Genomic DNA, 14,434 nt, shown 5'->3' on the forward strand with positions numbered 1-14,434 from the left:
CTGTGCCCTACACCCGGGTGTGCTGGCGAAGTGTTTAACCACCACCTCTTAGAAAAGCCACTTTCCAGTCTTAAGTACTCCCACGTTGGCTGATCTCAAGCTACCTTTTGACGTGCACTGGCTTGAGGACTCTTGCGCACCAACACTCTTGGCTCTTCCTGCTTCCCGGCACAGCTCAAGTCCCCTCGTGGGAAGAAGGCGTAAGTTTCAAGGCAGGCTAGATGGGGGTGGTACGGATTTAATATTTTTTAGTATTACAATATATTCTTACGAAAAAAAGGTGCAGGCAGAAAGGGCACTGTGGATTTTGTACACGAGCTTCGTTTGTCATCTGAACAGTGGGTGAGAACAGCCGGGGCATGACGGTGGTAGACGTGAGGGGAGATGGCCATGGCTCCCCCGGGGGTGGAACTGGGATGGGGGTGGGGAGAGCCTGGACCAGACCCCTTTCCATCCACCCAGAGCATTTTTAACTCCCACCACCCTAAACACACCTTACTTCCAGCACACTGGAGGAGTGGGCGCTGCTGCTGAGAAGGGAACAGGTTGCATGAGGTTAACTGAATTTTACATTGGACAAAAAAAGCTGGAAAAACTAACCCAAAGGTAGTGGGGAAGGGCACCAGGGAACACGGGTAACAGGCGTAAACATTAAGCAGATCAAGGGCCAACTCAGCTGTTTCCAAGGCACCAGCCCTTCTTGCTGAGTCAGCCATGAGGGTCCATGGTCCAAGGCACTGTTGGAGATCTGGCTGCAGTGGCATTTGGTGTCAGAGCCACTGGCCAGAGCTAGAAAATAATAAATAGAGAAGGTAAAATCTTTAGAGGCGAAAAGCCTGAGCCCTGGAACAATACACGTGTCCTCTGTAAACAGTTAAACCAGACTGTGCTTTTCTGTATAGCCAACGTGTCTTGAGCGGCTTCCAGGTTTCTTCTTTCCTGGTGTGCATCCAGGTGGAAATGCTGGGGTTTGGACATGCCTGTTGGATAGAAATGGAGCCCTCCCCTGTTCCCTGCCCCTGCGGGTGAGGTTGCCCTCAGCCTGGCCGCTTTGGGAGAGGACCTTAGGAAGCCCTACCCACAACCTTCCCAACATCCCCACACCAGCTTCTCAGGACGAATGTACAGATGGGGAGAACAGCACTCCCTGGAGCTGCCCTTCCTGGAAGCCTTCACCTTGCCTTCACCTGGGTTCCACCTGTCCCAGCCAGGCTCGCACTTGCTCCGAGCCCTCCCCCTCGAACCAACACACATGCTGGGCTCACCCATCGTGTGTTTCTTCCCCTGCAGCTACCATGCTCCCACCCCCAGGAAGCCGGTGTAGGGAAAAGATAGGCAGCTGAAGAGTGGGCCCAGCCCAGCAGTCTGTCCACTGCCAATAACCCTGAGCTGGAGGAGGTCAGAAGGTGAGAAACAAAGGGAACAGTCGGGGGGGAGGGGGGGAGGGGGGCGGGGGAAGAGGATGGAAGGGCAGGGAGCCGGGAGACAGGGAATCAGGCAAACCTTACAGAATGCAAGGCCAACTCTACGGGGGAAGAAATATACTGAAAATATGAGCCTTGATGGAGTTGACGTCACCACCTCCTTTTGTAAGAGAACATCTGTCTAGTTACAGCCATCATCCTATACCCCCACCCACAAGGACAGCTCAAGGTGGACAGAATGGTCCCCTTGGAAGCCAAGTTGAAGAACCAAATTTGGCACCAGAGATGGGGGACTGGAACCCCTTCAGCATTCCACTCTTGGCTCCTTTGGAAAGTGTATTCCCCCCTCCCCTGCTCTGGGCCTCCTGTCTTAGTGCCTCACAGGAGACCCCCTTAGAAGTGGCATATAACTGCAGAGGGCAGGTCTGGTCCAGGGGACCCTCTCAGGAACTGACACCCCAGGGCCAGATAACCCACGGTCTGAAGTGGTCTCTGGTAGGCTGGCCAGAGCAGGAGGTCACTGTGCCCTCTGCTCTGAAGCAGATGTCAGAGGAGTGTGAGGTCTGAGTAACAGTAAGTGGTAGACCAGGTACTCCAGGCCATTCAAGTGCTGCCCTCTGGTGAGGGGCTGTTCAGAACCCCCAGCCAGCGCTTGAGGTCACTGTCTCCCTTCAAGACAACTGGTTGTACAGGGTAGGGGTGGGAGCAGCGTGTTGTTGCAGGGTCCCTATGCCCAACATACAAGGTGTGGCGATGAATGGGTTTTTTCTTGAGCCCCTTCCCTTACCAGATTCATCAAGTACCAGAGTGTGCCGTAGTCGTGGAAGCCCAAAGGTGGGTTTTCCAGGATTCTGGATTAGCAGACAGGATGGATGGAAATGGCAGTAGGGAAGGAGGGGAGAGACTTAAGACATGCAAGAGGGCCAGAGGCCTCCTAGGAAATAAGCACTCTGTCCTGATGACTTGGTCCCTGCATCAGCCTCCCTGCATTCTTTTCTCCGGGAACACATCTAGCTAGAATATATAATGCCCCTTCCATCCAATAGGAAACTTCGTCCCAGATCAATGTTCCATTATGCCTACTCTTGAGAGATGGGAGCCTGGACGCCCCCGCCTTGGCCCACCCCATCGCTCCCATGGCACGGGAAATCTGGACAAGGTCTTAGACCTCTCTCCAGTCTAGATCTGGAGCATTTCTGTGCCAGAATATGGATGGCCATGCTTTGGCTTGGGGTGCAAGACCCCTTCAGCTGGGGCTCGCCAAGGGTGTCCAAGTCAGCCTCAGAGGGCGACCCCTGGGCGCTGGGGTGCAGAAGGAATGGGAAGAAGAGATGAGGGGGAGCTCCTTCAGGTGGGGAGACACCTGGTCCTGCCACACACAGCCCCAACCCCAGGACCCAGCCCAGGGCTCTAAACCGAGCACCAAACTGTTTAAGTACCACGGCCTCCCCCGCTCAGCCCCTCCGGGCCCATCCCTGTCTCCCGGCTTCTCGCTGTGGCCAGTCCCCCAGGTCAATAATTTAGCCTGTTGATGGCCCGCTCCCGGGTGGCTTCTAGGGCCTGGCTCCCTGATCGCTTGCGGCTGCGTTTGAGCTTGCACAAGTCCTTGTCGAAAACTTCACCCGAGCGCAGGGCCGACACCAGGTCATCAAACTCGCCGCCCTCCTCCAGTGCGCTGCCCGCCGCGTGCACCTTCCGCTGCCGCTGCCACCGCTCCCGCTCCCGCTGCTCCTTCAGCTGAAGGGCGGGAGGAGGGAGCATGAGGCGGGCATCCCAGAGTAGCCACCCCCCGCTCCTCTTTCCAGACACAGGGCACATGGCTTCCAACCCGGCTGACTCCTGGGCTGGGCTTGGTTTAACAACCTGCCACACCTCACTCTCCCCTCGGGCCAGGAAGACCATTCTCTCTCCAAGATAGCAGTTCGTGCCCCAGCTCCCAGCAGCACCGTCTCACCATAGCCTCCATGCGCGCCCTCCGCTCCTCCTCCTCCCTCCTCTTCCTCATGGCTTCCAGATCCTGCCGGGCCTCCGAGAAGGCCTGCAGGAAGGTGTCAAAGATGCCGAAGAATTCATCTGGCTGCATCTTGCTGTCGTGCTCCCCAAAGTGCATCAGGGCCTTGGAGAACTGTCGGAGAGAAGGGTTGGTGGAGAGCCCCTCCCCCTTGAGCACAGCCAGAGCAGAGCTTATCCAAGGTGGGGGACCTTGGGCTTGGGGATGCAGGGCTAGAGAGAGGGACACCCCACTGTCATCGGGGTCAGGACAAGGCTGAAGGAAAGACTGGAGGCAGACACCTGGGAAGGTGGGGGATCCATTATCCCCTTACCTGCCCCTCCTTCCCCTGCCCATCCCCACCCCCACCCCCCAGTAAAGATGAGAAGGGTCTTAAGTTCCTAGAGACAGGCTGCCCAGAGCTGCCTCTGAGTGTTACAGTGTAGGCCTGGGATCAGGAGCTACAGACCTGAGAAGCACTTCCTAAGGTCAAGAACTGCCTGGTCAGAACTCAAAAGGACATCAGACCATCTAGTTATTGGGCTTGTTATTTAACCCCTTTGTGCCTCCGTTTTCTCATCTGTAAAATGGGAATGATAACCTACTTCATAGCATCGTGAGATGTAGAGTACAAGCTACGTGCCAGGCTCTTACTGAGAGGTACCATCTCTAATTCAACCCATTCAAAATCCTCTAAGGGAGCCCTCACTAAAATGTGCTCCATGGACCAGAAGCGTGGGTGTCTCCTGGGAGCTGGTTAGAGAGGCTGAATCTCAGGCCCCAGCCCTCCTGAATGAGAACCCCCTTCTTACTAAGACTCCCACAGCTGAGGTCCAGGGGCACGCCAGCATGAGCAGCAGAAGAGGCAGAGCAACTGAGACTGAAGCTGGGCTGCAGTTAGGATTCTAATACAGGTTGGGCTAAGACTGCTGGGCAACCTGGGGCAAGTTATTTAACCTCTCTGGACCTCAGTGCACACATCTGTAGAATGTAAGGTAGGTGGAGAGACAGAACATGGAAAACACTTAACCTGGTACCTGACACATGATCAATGGACCATGACCTTTGCAACAGAGTTGCCATTGCTTTGGTTGTACGAGTGAGGAACCCATTTCTCCTCAAGGCTGTGTGCCTCGGGGCCATCTGTGGTGGGATTGGTGAAGTTGGAGGGGGGTGGGGTCTTGGGGGGGCCCTCACCTTGGCCCTGGCTTCGTTGAGCTGGTCCTCCAGCTCTGAGAAGCTGAAGCTGGAGACCGTGATGAAGTCACTCATGACTGGGACAAACTTGTCGTTCGGGTCTCGCACCTGCCGCTTCTGATATTCCAGCTCCTGAGGAGGGAGAAACAGGTGCTGGTCAGACCAGAGCCAGACAAGAGTCAGGAATTCCGAGGGTCACCACCTCCCCGACCCTTCTTGCCAGCCACAGGACACTGAGCCTTCCTTTGGGAGAGGGAACACCCTGATCTCAACTTCTAGGAGTGGCAAAGATGGTGAGCGTTATCAACCAGTCTGCCGGGCTCTAGCCTTCCCTTGCCCCCACTGCCATCTTCCGTTAGATCCTTGCTACCCAAAGTGTGGTCTGTGACCGGAAGCAGCAGCATCTGGGAAGTTTTAAGAAATCCAGACGCTCAGGCCCCACCTGGAATTAGAAGCCCCATTTTAAGAAGACTCTCAGGTGATGTGTGCAGATTAAAGAGTGAGATGCAGTTCTAATTCTCCCGGTTGATGTGATGCTTCTGGTCCATGGACCACATTTTGGGTAGTGCTTTTAAAAGGCTATAAACTAGAAATCATCCTCCCACCACTGCCCCCCTGGCAACAGAAGGTTCTTTCTCATACTCAACCTTGATCCTCTTTCCCATCCATTTGAATCAAACTTAAGCATATGGACCATTTATCATTCATTCTACCCCAATACAGTGACATGTCTACAGTCTAAAATGGATGTCCCCTCTGCAAGAGTCTAAATTTAAGCCTTGAATAATCCAGTTATCCTTTCCTCAGAGCTGACTGCTAGAGGCTGTACTGACTGTGCCAGCTGTTCCGTCACCCCAGCCAGGGGCATCTGCATCTGGGGGTCCACCCTCTGACCCAGTGACAGGCAGCACCACCCCCTCTAACCCAGGCAGATACAGACGATGAACTCACCACCTCGACCGCTCTGAGGCCCCTCCTGAGGTTGCCCACTTCCTTCTCCAGCTCTGCCAGGCTGTGGGGGGACACAGAGGGAGAGGAGCTGGGGGTAGTTCAGGGCAGTGCAAACCCCAGTGGCCTTGGGTGCCAGTGGACTTGGGTTCCAGCCCTGCTTTGGCCATTAGCATGTGGCCCTGGCATGTCACTTTCCTTCTGTGATCTGGTGGTGCTTCTTTAAAATAACAGGTGAAACTTACGTTCTCTAGATCCTTCCAGATCAGAAATGTCATGCCGTATACTAGAAGGTTTCTAACCCATGGCCTCTGGCTTGTGTTATTTTTTATTACCCTCAGGTAATGCTTATATGCTCTCAACATGGTACCTTGGGTGCAGTAAGCATTTAATGTGTTAGCCATTTACGTCTGCGTCCCTGCTTCTATTGGAGATGCTTCTATCAGCCTAAGTATGTTCAGATCTGACTTCTTGTCTGTAGCAATGTCATTGGTGCTCTGCCCATATCTCCTTGGACCATCCACTGCGGGGCACAGCCCTGACTTCTAACCACTTTTTTCTGGGGGCCAGAGCCCCCTCTGTCTGTACGCATGGCCAGAGTTAAGTTCCCCGACCCTAGACTGACAGGAGATGGTGTGTGATATCCCAAGGGGCAAGGGAGGTGGACAAGTGGAGTGAGTGTCCTCCACGATTGCCCCGACACCCCTGGAGAGATTAAGCTCTGACTGCCTGCAGTGGGAATTGGCTTAACAGTGCTCCCCTTGGGCGTTCGTCCTACCCCTGGTCACCTCCCCATTCCTGCTGGAGTTTCCTGGGAGAATCTCTGAAATGAGGATTTGAGAGCAAACAGTGTCTGTTCGGTTCTCCCAGAACAAATCCTGAGCCACACTGTTCATTCCTAGTCAGCCCAGAGTAGCCCTGAAGGAGGAAATGAGAGTGTGCGTGAGCTCAGGGAGAAGGAAGCCTCAGAGGGACCCTCACTTGACTTTGGCGGCGTCTGGAAGATGCTGCAGCTCCGAGGGCATGTTCAGGATGTCAGGGAAATGCTTCTCCAGGATCATAATCAGGTAGTGGAGCAGAGAGATATTTCTGTGGGTGAAAGTCAGGTCAGGGTTAGTACAGGGCCAAGGAAACTGAGAAGGAGGGTCAGGGGGAAACTGGGGTGAGGTGTTAGGGAAAGGTGACAAATTCTGGATTGGAAATGGAGGAGCGCGGAGGAGGGGGAAGGCTAGGGCAGGGTGAGCTGGGGGCTACGGAAGCAGGCCAGGTCCCACCTGTCAATGCTAGACTTGGTGTCGGCGATCTTGTTGAGGCTGGCCACCCGGAACCCGTAGGCGCCCCCACGCTGCCCTTTGTTCATGAAGTTGCCGATGGCCAGGACGACCTCTAGCATCTGCCTTAGGCGCTTGCTGCGGATCAGCTCCCGGGAGGCCAGCAGGATGGCTGGGGGAGGTGGGACAGGTGAGAGCCCTGCAAACACTGGGCCCTTGAACCCAAGGCTGAGGCCACCACAAAGTCCAGGAAAGGGGTGGTCAAGTGTCTTCTGCTTCCGAGGGGCAGATACTCCCCCCTTCCCTGTGTCCCAGCAGAGGATCCCCCCCATACGGCCTGCCTCCAGAGGAAGCAGACAGACTCACCTAAAGCCATTTCACCAAATAGCCCTTTCTCAACATGTGCCAACTCTTCCTAAGACTGTATTTGAGAATGTATCTTTCCTTGCATAGATGCAAGAATATACAACTTTTTACTTTTTTAAACCTAGTGATTAAAAATTTAAATTTCAGCATTTTACTTATACTATGGGACTGTTTCTGCCTCTTTTGAGGTGCTGAGTTTACTGATTTTCTTGGAAAGAAAAAAATGAAGAGTTTGGGATTAACAGATACACATTACTATATATATATAAATATAGTTCCCTGGGCTATATACAGTAGGTCCCTGTTGTTTACCTATTTTAATTTCTTATAACAACATATAATGAAAAAATCTGAAAAAAAAGTATATGTATAACTGAATCACTTTGCTATACATGTGAAACTAATATTGTAAGTCAACTACAGTTTAATAAAATTTTTTTAAAATTGTTTTTCAAAAAGAATCAGGTAAAGAATAAAAAGAAAAATATAATTAGGAATGAAAATAGAAAATTGATGTAATATCATTTTACCTCTTGAATGATTGAAACATTTAAGAATAGTTTGTCCAATGAATTAGGAAAAAAATTCTGTCAATTAAAACATACCATCAATTGCAATGTTTTTATTTTTTGTTCTGTAATATGATGGTGTTCTTTACAGTTGGTTTCTTACTTAGATTTGATTAAATAGGATACTTGACAGCCTGTTGAATATCATTTAAACTTTTTTCCCAACCTTCAGGCATTTAAAAACTACCTCCCCACAACAATGCCTTAAATGATACCTTTGTTGGAAATACTAAGGCTCACAGCAGCCACAGCGTCAGCATTTCATTCTGATATGAGTGCTCTGGTCCTTCCCCACCTTTACGCATTTATGGTGGATGTGCACAATTGGGATACAAACCCTACACGGAAAAACTGGCTCTAGTTATGAACTATGACTTGATTGATTATTAAATGTGATAAGGAGACCAAACCATCGTATTATGATCTTTGGCTTATGCCTAAGTGAACATTCCTTAAGAGGCTGCTATAAAGAGAAAATGAGAACTAGTTAACTAAACGTTCACAAAAATATTCAAAAGCAATTAAAATAAGTAATTACTAAAAAATAAGCTGTAAAAAGTAAATAAGGCTTGTCAGTAGCTTTTAAAAGTGAACATATGCATATTCTAAGACCTAACGGCTGCATTACTCTTGGGTTTTTGAAGGGTTTCTAGTTTGCTTTTTTTTTTTAAATTGCAAATGGACTAGTTAAGTATGGTATATTCATATAATGGAATAAAATGCAGCACTGAAAATAAATACCCCACTGCTACCTGTAACCATGGGGTAACTTACAACCATCGTGCTGCACAAAAGACGGGCATAAAGGTATTCGTACTATATTATTCCATTTATAGAAAGTTACAGACAGACAAAAACTTTAGAGAGGAAGTAGTGGTTGAAGGGCAAAATATCTGAGAGGGGGACATGGAGAAGGGCTTCAGGGGACCGGAAACATTCCATCTCTCGAGCTGGGTGCTGGTTGTATAGGTGTGCTCGCTTCATGACAGTTCATGAAGTAGGGCCCTTAGGGTTTGTGTACTTTTCTATATGCATATTTCAATAACAAAACTTTTTAAAGTAAACTACTTACAAATGTATATTGCTTGGGATAGTTTTTCTAAGGTTGATCTGCTATTCGAAAAATTTGCAAAGGAATCCTGAAAATGCTAAAATGTTGGCAAAACAGGAAATGACAGGAGTTCAGAGGAAATCAGTGTAAATGGGAAAAACCCCATAGGCAGTGCAGACATACTAGATATATTCATCAGAATGATATCTTCATGAATATATTCAAAGGAATATGTTTACATTGGAAGCCACAGTCATCTCAATACTCAGTGAACGTATTCATAATGAGAACTGGTAAATTTGGTATATTCAACGATGAACACATTCATGAGAAGAATATATTCATAGGACAATTGGTAAATTTGTCAGATTTGATGAACTGGCTTTCGGCAGATTAACCCAGAGGCCCTGCCTGGGGACAGAGGGGTGGTGGGGGCTGGTGTCCAGAGCTCTACCACCAGCTGGGATAAGCCAAAGCTTAGCTCTTCCCGGAGCGTTTCCTGGGAGACCCAGAAGGAGGAACATGAACCCTAAATCCCACGCAATCCTCATGCCTCCACCCCTAGTCAAGCCCCCTGACCTGATTCTGTAAAATACAACTTCCTTCCAACTCCTGGAGGGAAGAGCCCTCCAGACCATTGGAGAACAGCGGCCATTGCTACAGCAGAGCGACTGTTCCTTTCCTCAGAAGGTTATGCCATCCCGAACCTGTCTCACTCTGCTGAGCTCGAGATTAAAGGGAGGCTCCTTCCTGAGCATCTACTGACCCAAGACACAAAAATCTTGAGTATGTGTCTTGGGCTGAACCCCTTTATCCATGCCTCGTGCCCCAAGGCAGTCGGCAGCAGGACAAAGAAAGTTGTGCGAAAGTAAGGATTCGCCCATCACCAGGGCAGAGGTGCCATCAGACCTGAGACCTGCAGAGTCACTGCTCAAGTCTTTCCTCCTCCCTCAGGCGCATTATCTATGATCACACACCTGCAGTTGCCTGTGTCCGTGCACGTGTATGTGTACCCAGATTACAGAGAATGTCTGCCTCTAGCTCTGTCGTGCCCTGCCCTACCCCCAGAATCCTCCCAAAGCAGCTCGTCAAACTCCAGGAAGGACCATTCTCGGGACTGGGCATCCCAGGGAGTGGGTGTCCAGCTGGCTGGCTGGGTGTCCAGCAGAGGGGGCCCATGCTCTGCTCTGCCCTTAGCCTGTCCCCCCAGCAACCTGGACACAGGCTCTCCTGTTCTACTCTTCTGATCCTGTTCTTGCCACAAATGAACCTCACAGCCTCTCCTGCTTCTCCCCCTCCTGGGTCCTCCCTCATGGCTGCCTACCCTCCTGACCACCTGCCTTTCCCCCAATTCCCTGCCTGCATCCTCTGCCATCTCCACAGGCAGGTCCAGGGACATGCCCTCTGGGAAGCACTACAGGACAAGAGTGAAGGATGGATTTTGAAGAGTAACATCTGCATTCCAGTTCTACCACCTACCAGTAGCATGGCCTCAGGCAGCTAACATATCCCCATCATCGAGATGAGAGAACGGCCCCCACAGGGTTCTGAGGACCAAATGAGACCATCCGCGTGGACTGTGTGACAGCGTGCTTGGCACATGGGTCTCATTTAATTACAAAGTTCTCATCCGAAAAAGGCCTGTGTAGGAGGGGTTCCCCAACCCAGAAAATCAGATGCCTCTGGGGATCACCTTGCCCAATTTCCTACTTTCTCAGGAGCCCACTCATAAAATAGTGTGCCCAGAGGTCTTCCGTGAGCTTAGGCCCCGTCAAGCAAGGTAAAGACCAGTGAGTTCAATACATGCCGAGAAATGTTTTGGGTGCTTACTACTATCACTATTCCAGCATCTCCGTCCCCTGCCAGACAGATGTCAACAGATCCCTGCCTTGGAGAGCCTGTACACGTGCTAATATCAACAAGGGCACACACCTACAAAAATCATCCACTTACATTCTGTCCTTGACTTTGGTCTTGGGCAGGGGGAGGTAATCAGGAATAAGGAAGAAAACTTCCTCTGCTCCCATCCACTCCCACTCCCTCCCCAAATGCCGCCCCACCCTGGGCCTCCTCCCCACGGCCCTCACTCAGCCCTACCTTCCACTTTGGGCTTAGCCTCAGCCAGCCGCTCCTGGAACTTCTTCTTGAAGAAGAGAGCCTGCAGCCGCTGCTGGTAGTGGTCGATCCTGCAGACAGGGCGAGCTGCATCGTGAGGTCGCCCCGTCCCCTGCCCCCTCCATAGCCTGCCTGCCCCTGCCCGCTCCGCGCCAGGCCTGCTGCCCTGACCTGCTCATCTCATAGAGGAAGCGGTCCGCCCGGGCCATCCGCTCGATCTCATGCTTGTGCTCCTCCAGGAGGTCAATGTCACTCTTCTCTGGGATGAACTTGAGGAGCTGCGAAGAGCAGGCAGAGGTCAGGAGACTGGGGAGAAGCTGACGTGGGGATACAGCACATGGAAGCCCACGCACTGACTAGTCTCAGGATGGGGAGGGCTCCCCTGAAAAGAGGTGCACCCTCACGTGGGTGCTTTATGCTTCATCTGCCCGAAGGGGACACAGGGCACCCAGCTCTTGACTTTTTTTTTTTTTTTTTACTTTTTAAAATTGAGATACAACTTACATACAGAGAAATGCACCATTCTTAGGTGTACAGCTCAGTAGTTTTCTTTTTTTAGGTTTTTTTTTTTTAAATGAAAGTTGATATTGAACCCAGGACCTCGTGCATGCTAGGCACTCACTCTACCACTGAGGTATACCCTCCCCCCAATAATTTTCTTTTTAAGCCAACTTTATTGAGGTATAATTTACATAAAATAAAATGCATCCATTTTAAATGTACAATTCAATGAGTTTTGACAAAACTATCCACCCACTGAACCACCATCCAGATTGAGATGCAGAAGATGCCCATCCCCCTGGAAGGGTCCCCTGTGCTACTTCAATAAGCCGAGCCACCCCTTCCCTGCATAGCCTCTCAACTGAACCCTATCACCTTACATTAAGTTTGGCCACTCTTGGACTTCGTACAGATGGACTCACGCTGTATGTCCTCTCTGGTATCTGGCTTCTTTTACTCAACATAATGTCTGAGACTCATGCAGGTTGTAGTCAGTACTGGTCGTTTGCTTTTTGTTCGCTGCTGAGCACAATTCTATCATGGAATGTCCCAGTCTGTGTGCTCACTTTCCTACTGATGGACAGTTGGGTTGTTCACTTTGGGAGTTTTATAAATAAAATTGCTGTAAGTAGTCTTGTGTACACCTTACAGTCAGCATTTGTACTTGTTTCTGTACATCCAGGAGGGGGGCTGCTGGGCAATAGGACAGGTGTGTGTCCTGCCAGAACGGTTGTACCAAGTGAGAATTCCAGCTGCTTCACATCCCTGTCCACACCTGACACTGTCAGCCTTTTAAATTTTGGCTATTTAGGTGGGTGGATGGTGCTACCTCACTGTGATTTACCATATTTCTCTGATGACTGACAGTACTGCATCAGTTGGAAATTCTCTTTCATGGAATATCGATTCAAGTCTTTCGCTTATTTTTAAATTGAGTTGTTCACCATTTTCTCACTCCTCTGTGAAGTTCTTCATTCTGAATATGAGATCTTTGGGGTCTATACATAAAGCGAAGATCTGCTAAGGTTTGGCTTTTCACTCGAGTAATAGTGCCTTTAGATGAACAGAGTTCTTAATTTTAATGTCCAGTTGATGGTGGTTTTTGTTTGGTGTTTGCTAGGTTTCTCTTGAAAGACACAACAAACTGAGGTGGGAGAGATTGGGGAAGATATGGCTAAGGATCACTGTGACGCTGGAATCACACCTCAGATCTCCCACCAGGGGGCCTCAATCCCCTGAAAAGACGCAGCAGAACTGTTGGTCCTGGGAAGTTTTCATAAACCTCTTCCTCATCTCTCCAGCTTCCAGCCTGATTTCTCCTTGACCTAGGAGTCTCAGTCTCCTTGGGGGCTGTCAGGAAGGGGTACGGCTGGCTGCCCCTAGTTTTGGCCCCTTCCCCGCCCCACTAGGGGCCTCACCTGCTCCAGCATGTCCTTAGCAAGGTCCTCCTGCTCATCCATCTTCAAGATGGCCTGCCGGATCTCCTCATTAGAAAGCTTCAACCTGTGGCAAGACCGCAGCCTGTGAGCAGCCTGGCCTGGCCCCTCTGCTCAGGACAGACCCCAGACCTGCCCCTTCAGGAGCCAGAGCCCGGGCTTCCATGCTGCCCCTCCGTGAGCGCGGGAGGACACCTGACGGCCCTCCCTCCTCAGCTCCCCTGCAGAGCCTCCTCGGGCTGGACCGACACGGCCCCCTCTGTAGCCCAGTCATGAGATGTCTTAGGCTCTAAACAGACACAGGAGTCTCTGGCCTCCTGCTTGAGTAATGGATCGCGATATTTGGGAGTAAAGAGGCCATCTTCTGAGTAGACTGTGCGGCTGAAGGGTTTCTGATCCTTCTCCTCATGCCTAAAACATCTACAGCATCTCCGCGGGAGGAAGGGACTGGGGGCAGGCCGCTAAGAGGGCAGTTTTCTGCCTCCTTCGAGACAGAGTAGCTCTCAGTCTTCCGACTGTGCCTCAGATCCTACGCAGCTGTTCCAGTACGTCTTGGCGTCCGGGCGAGGGAGAAGCAGTCCCCTACACACACACAGCCACACACCCCTCCCTCCAGATGCACACCCATTGGGAGCCCTGGGGAAGCAGAAGTCTCCCTCACTCTCAAGGGGGAGAAACTGAGGCCTGGGGCCTCGTGGAAGGAGATGGGGAAGGATGTCCCGGGGAGGCTGGGGCAGCACTAAGAATAGCAGGGGAGGCGGTGCCCTCTGACCCCAGCTCAGGCGGGAGGCCCCACACAGAAGCTATGCTGTTAGCCCAGATACTGCCCTGTTTGTTCTGCAGCCGCGGGAAATGCTTGGGGGCTGAGATCATGCAGCTCTGTGGCCTAAGCCAAGCGGGGCCCTCCGTGGGCTTAGAGCAACTCCGCTGTCAGACACTGACCATGCTGGTCAGGGGCCCCGTGACCGGGGCAGCTTCCTGTCTGCACAGCCCTGCACGGTGCTCAACATGGGCTCCTGGGAGAGGGTTCTAGATCAGTGGTTCCCCACCATTCCAGGAGGATAGCAGGGAGGCGAAGGGGAGGCCAGAGACGGCTCTCACTCCCTTCCTCTGCCGCCTCTCTTCCCGAGGCAGTCAGCCCCGTCTCAGGCCTCTTCTTCCTGGGGGAACCGCTCCTTCCCACCTGGGGCCTATCACCTGTCAAGGGGCAGAGGCCGGCGAGCACATACTTGGAGAGAAGGATGATGCAGTTCTGTGCCCTCCTGCCGTCGATGACCGACAGCTCTTTGACCTTGCGCGAGGCCAGGTAGATGTCCTCGGTGGAGCCCAACTCTTTCTGCAACCGACAAGCCAAGTAGTAAAGGGGGGGGGGGAGTGTTTTCCCCAATCCTCTTCTGCCTACCCCCCACCCCATGAGCCACCCCTGTACCAGCCAGGGAGTGCTCCTGGTGTGGGAGGAAGAGAGAAAGGGGAAGAAAATGACGGAAGAGAGGAGGGGGGTTAATGACGGACTCTAACAGGAGGCATCTGGGACTTCACCATGGGCTAGAACCGGATGGGCGCTGA

The 14,434-nt window shown here is 51.5% G+C and overlaps 1 protein-coding gene and 1 long non-coding RNA gene across 7 annotated transcripts in view; one reads left to right on the forward strand and one right to left on the reverse strand.

Moving 5' to 3' along the window:
• Positions 1-218: 218 nt before the first annotated feature.
• The window catches only part of DAAM2 (dishevelled associated activator of morphogenesis 2), a 127,928-nt gene continuing 113,712 nt past the window's right edge, over positions 219-14,434 (reverse strand). For all 6 annotated transcript variants that reach the window (XM_072945063.1, XM_072945059.1, XM_072945060.1 and 3 more), the window contains exons 16-25: positions 14,098-14,204; positions 12,851-12,935; positions 11,103-11,209; positions 10,914-11,002; positions 6,834-7,002; positions 6,541-6,648; positions 5,563-5,623; positions 4,612-4,743; positions 3,379-3,549; positions 219-3,161 (exon numbers count right to left, since the gene is read on the reverse strand). In XM_072945063.1, coding sequence (XP_072801164.1) covers positions 2,937-3,161; positions 3,379-3,549; positions 4,612-4,743; positions 5,563-5,623; positions 6,541-6,648; positions 6,834-7,002; positions 10,914-11,002; positions 11,103-11,209; positions 12,851-12,935; positions 14,098-14,204 — 1,254 coding nt within the window. In that variant the 3' untranslated portion in view covers positions 219-2,936. The remainder of the gene's footprint in view (positions 3,162-3,378; positions 3,550-4,611; positions 4,744-5,562; positions 5,624-6,540; positions 6,649-6,833; positions 7,003-10,913; positions 11,003-11,102; positions 11,210-12,850; positions 12,936-14,097; positions 14,205-14,434) is intronic.
• Positions 1,325-5,803, forward strand: LOC140687702 (uncharacterized). Its single transcript, XR_012062163.1, has 2 exons — positions 1,325-1,406; positions 4,741-5,803. It is a non-coding gene; the product is annotated as an uncharacterized lncRNA (long non-coding RNA).

This window comes from Vicugna pacos, chromosome 20, assembly GCF_048564905.1.
Source record: "Vicugna pacos chromosome 20, VicPac4, whole genome shotgun sequence".
NCBI lineage: Eukaryota > Metazoa > Chordata > Mammalia > Artiodactyla > Camelidae > Vicugna > Vicugna pacos.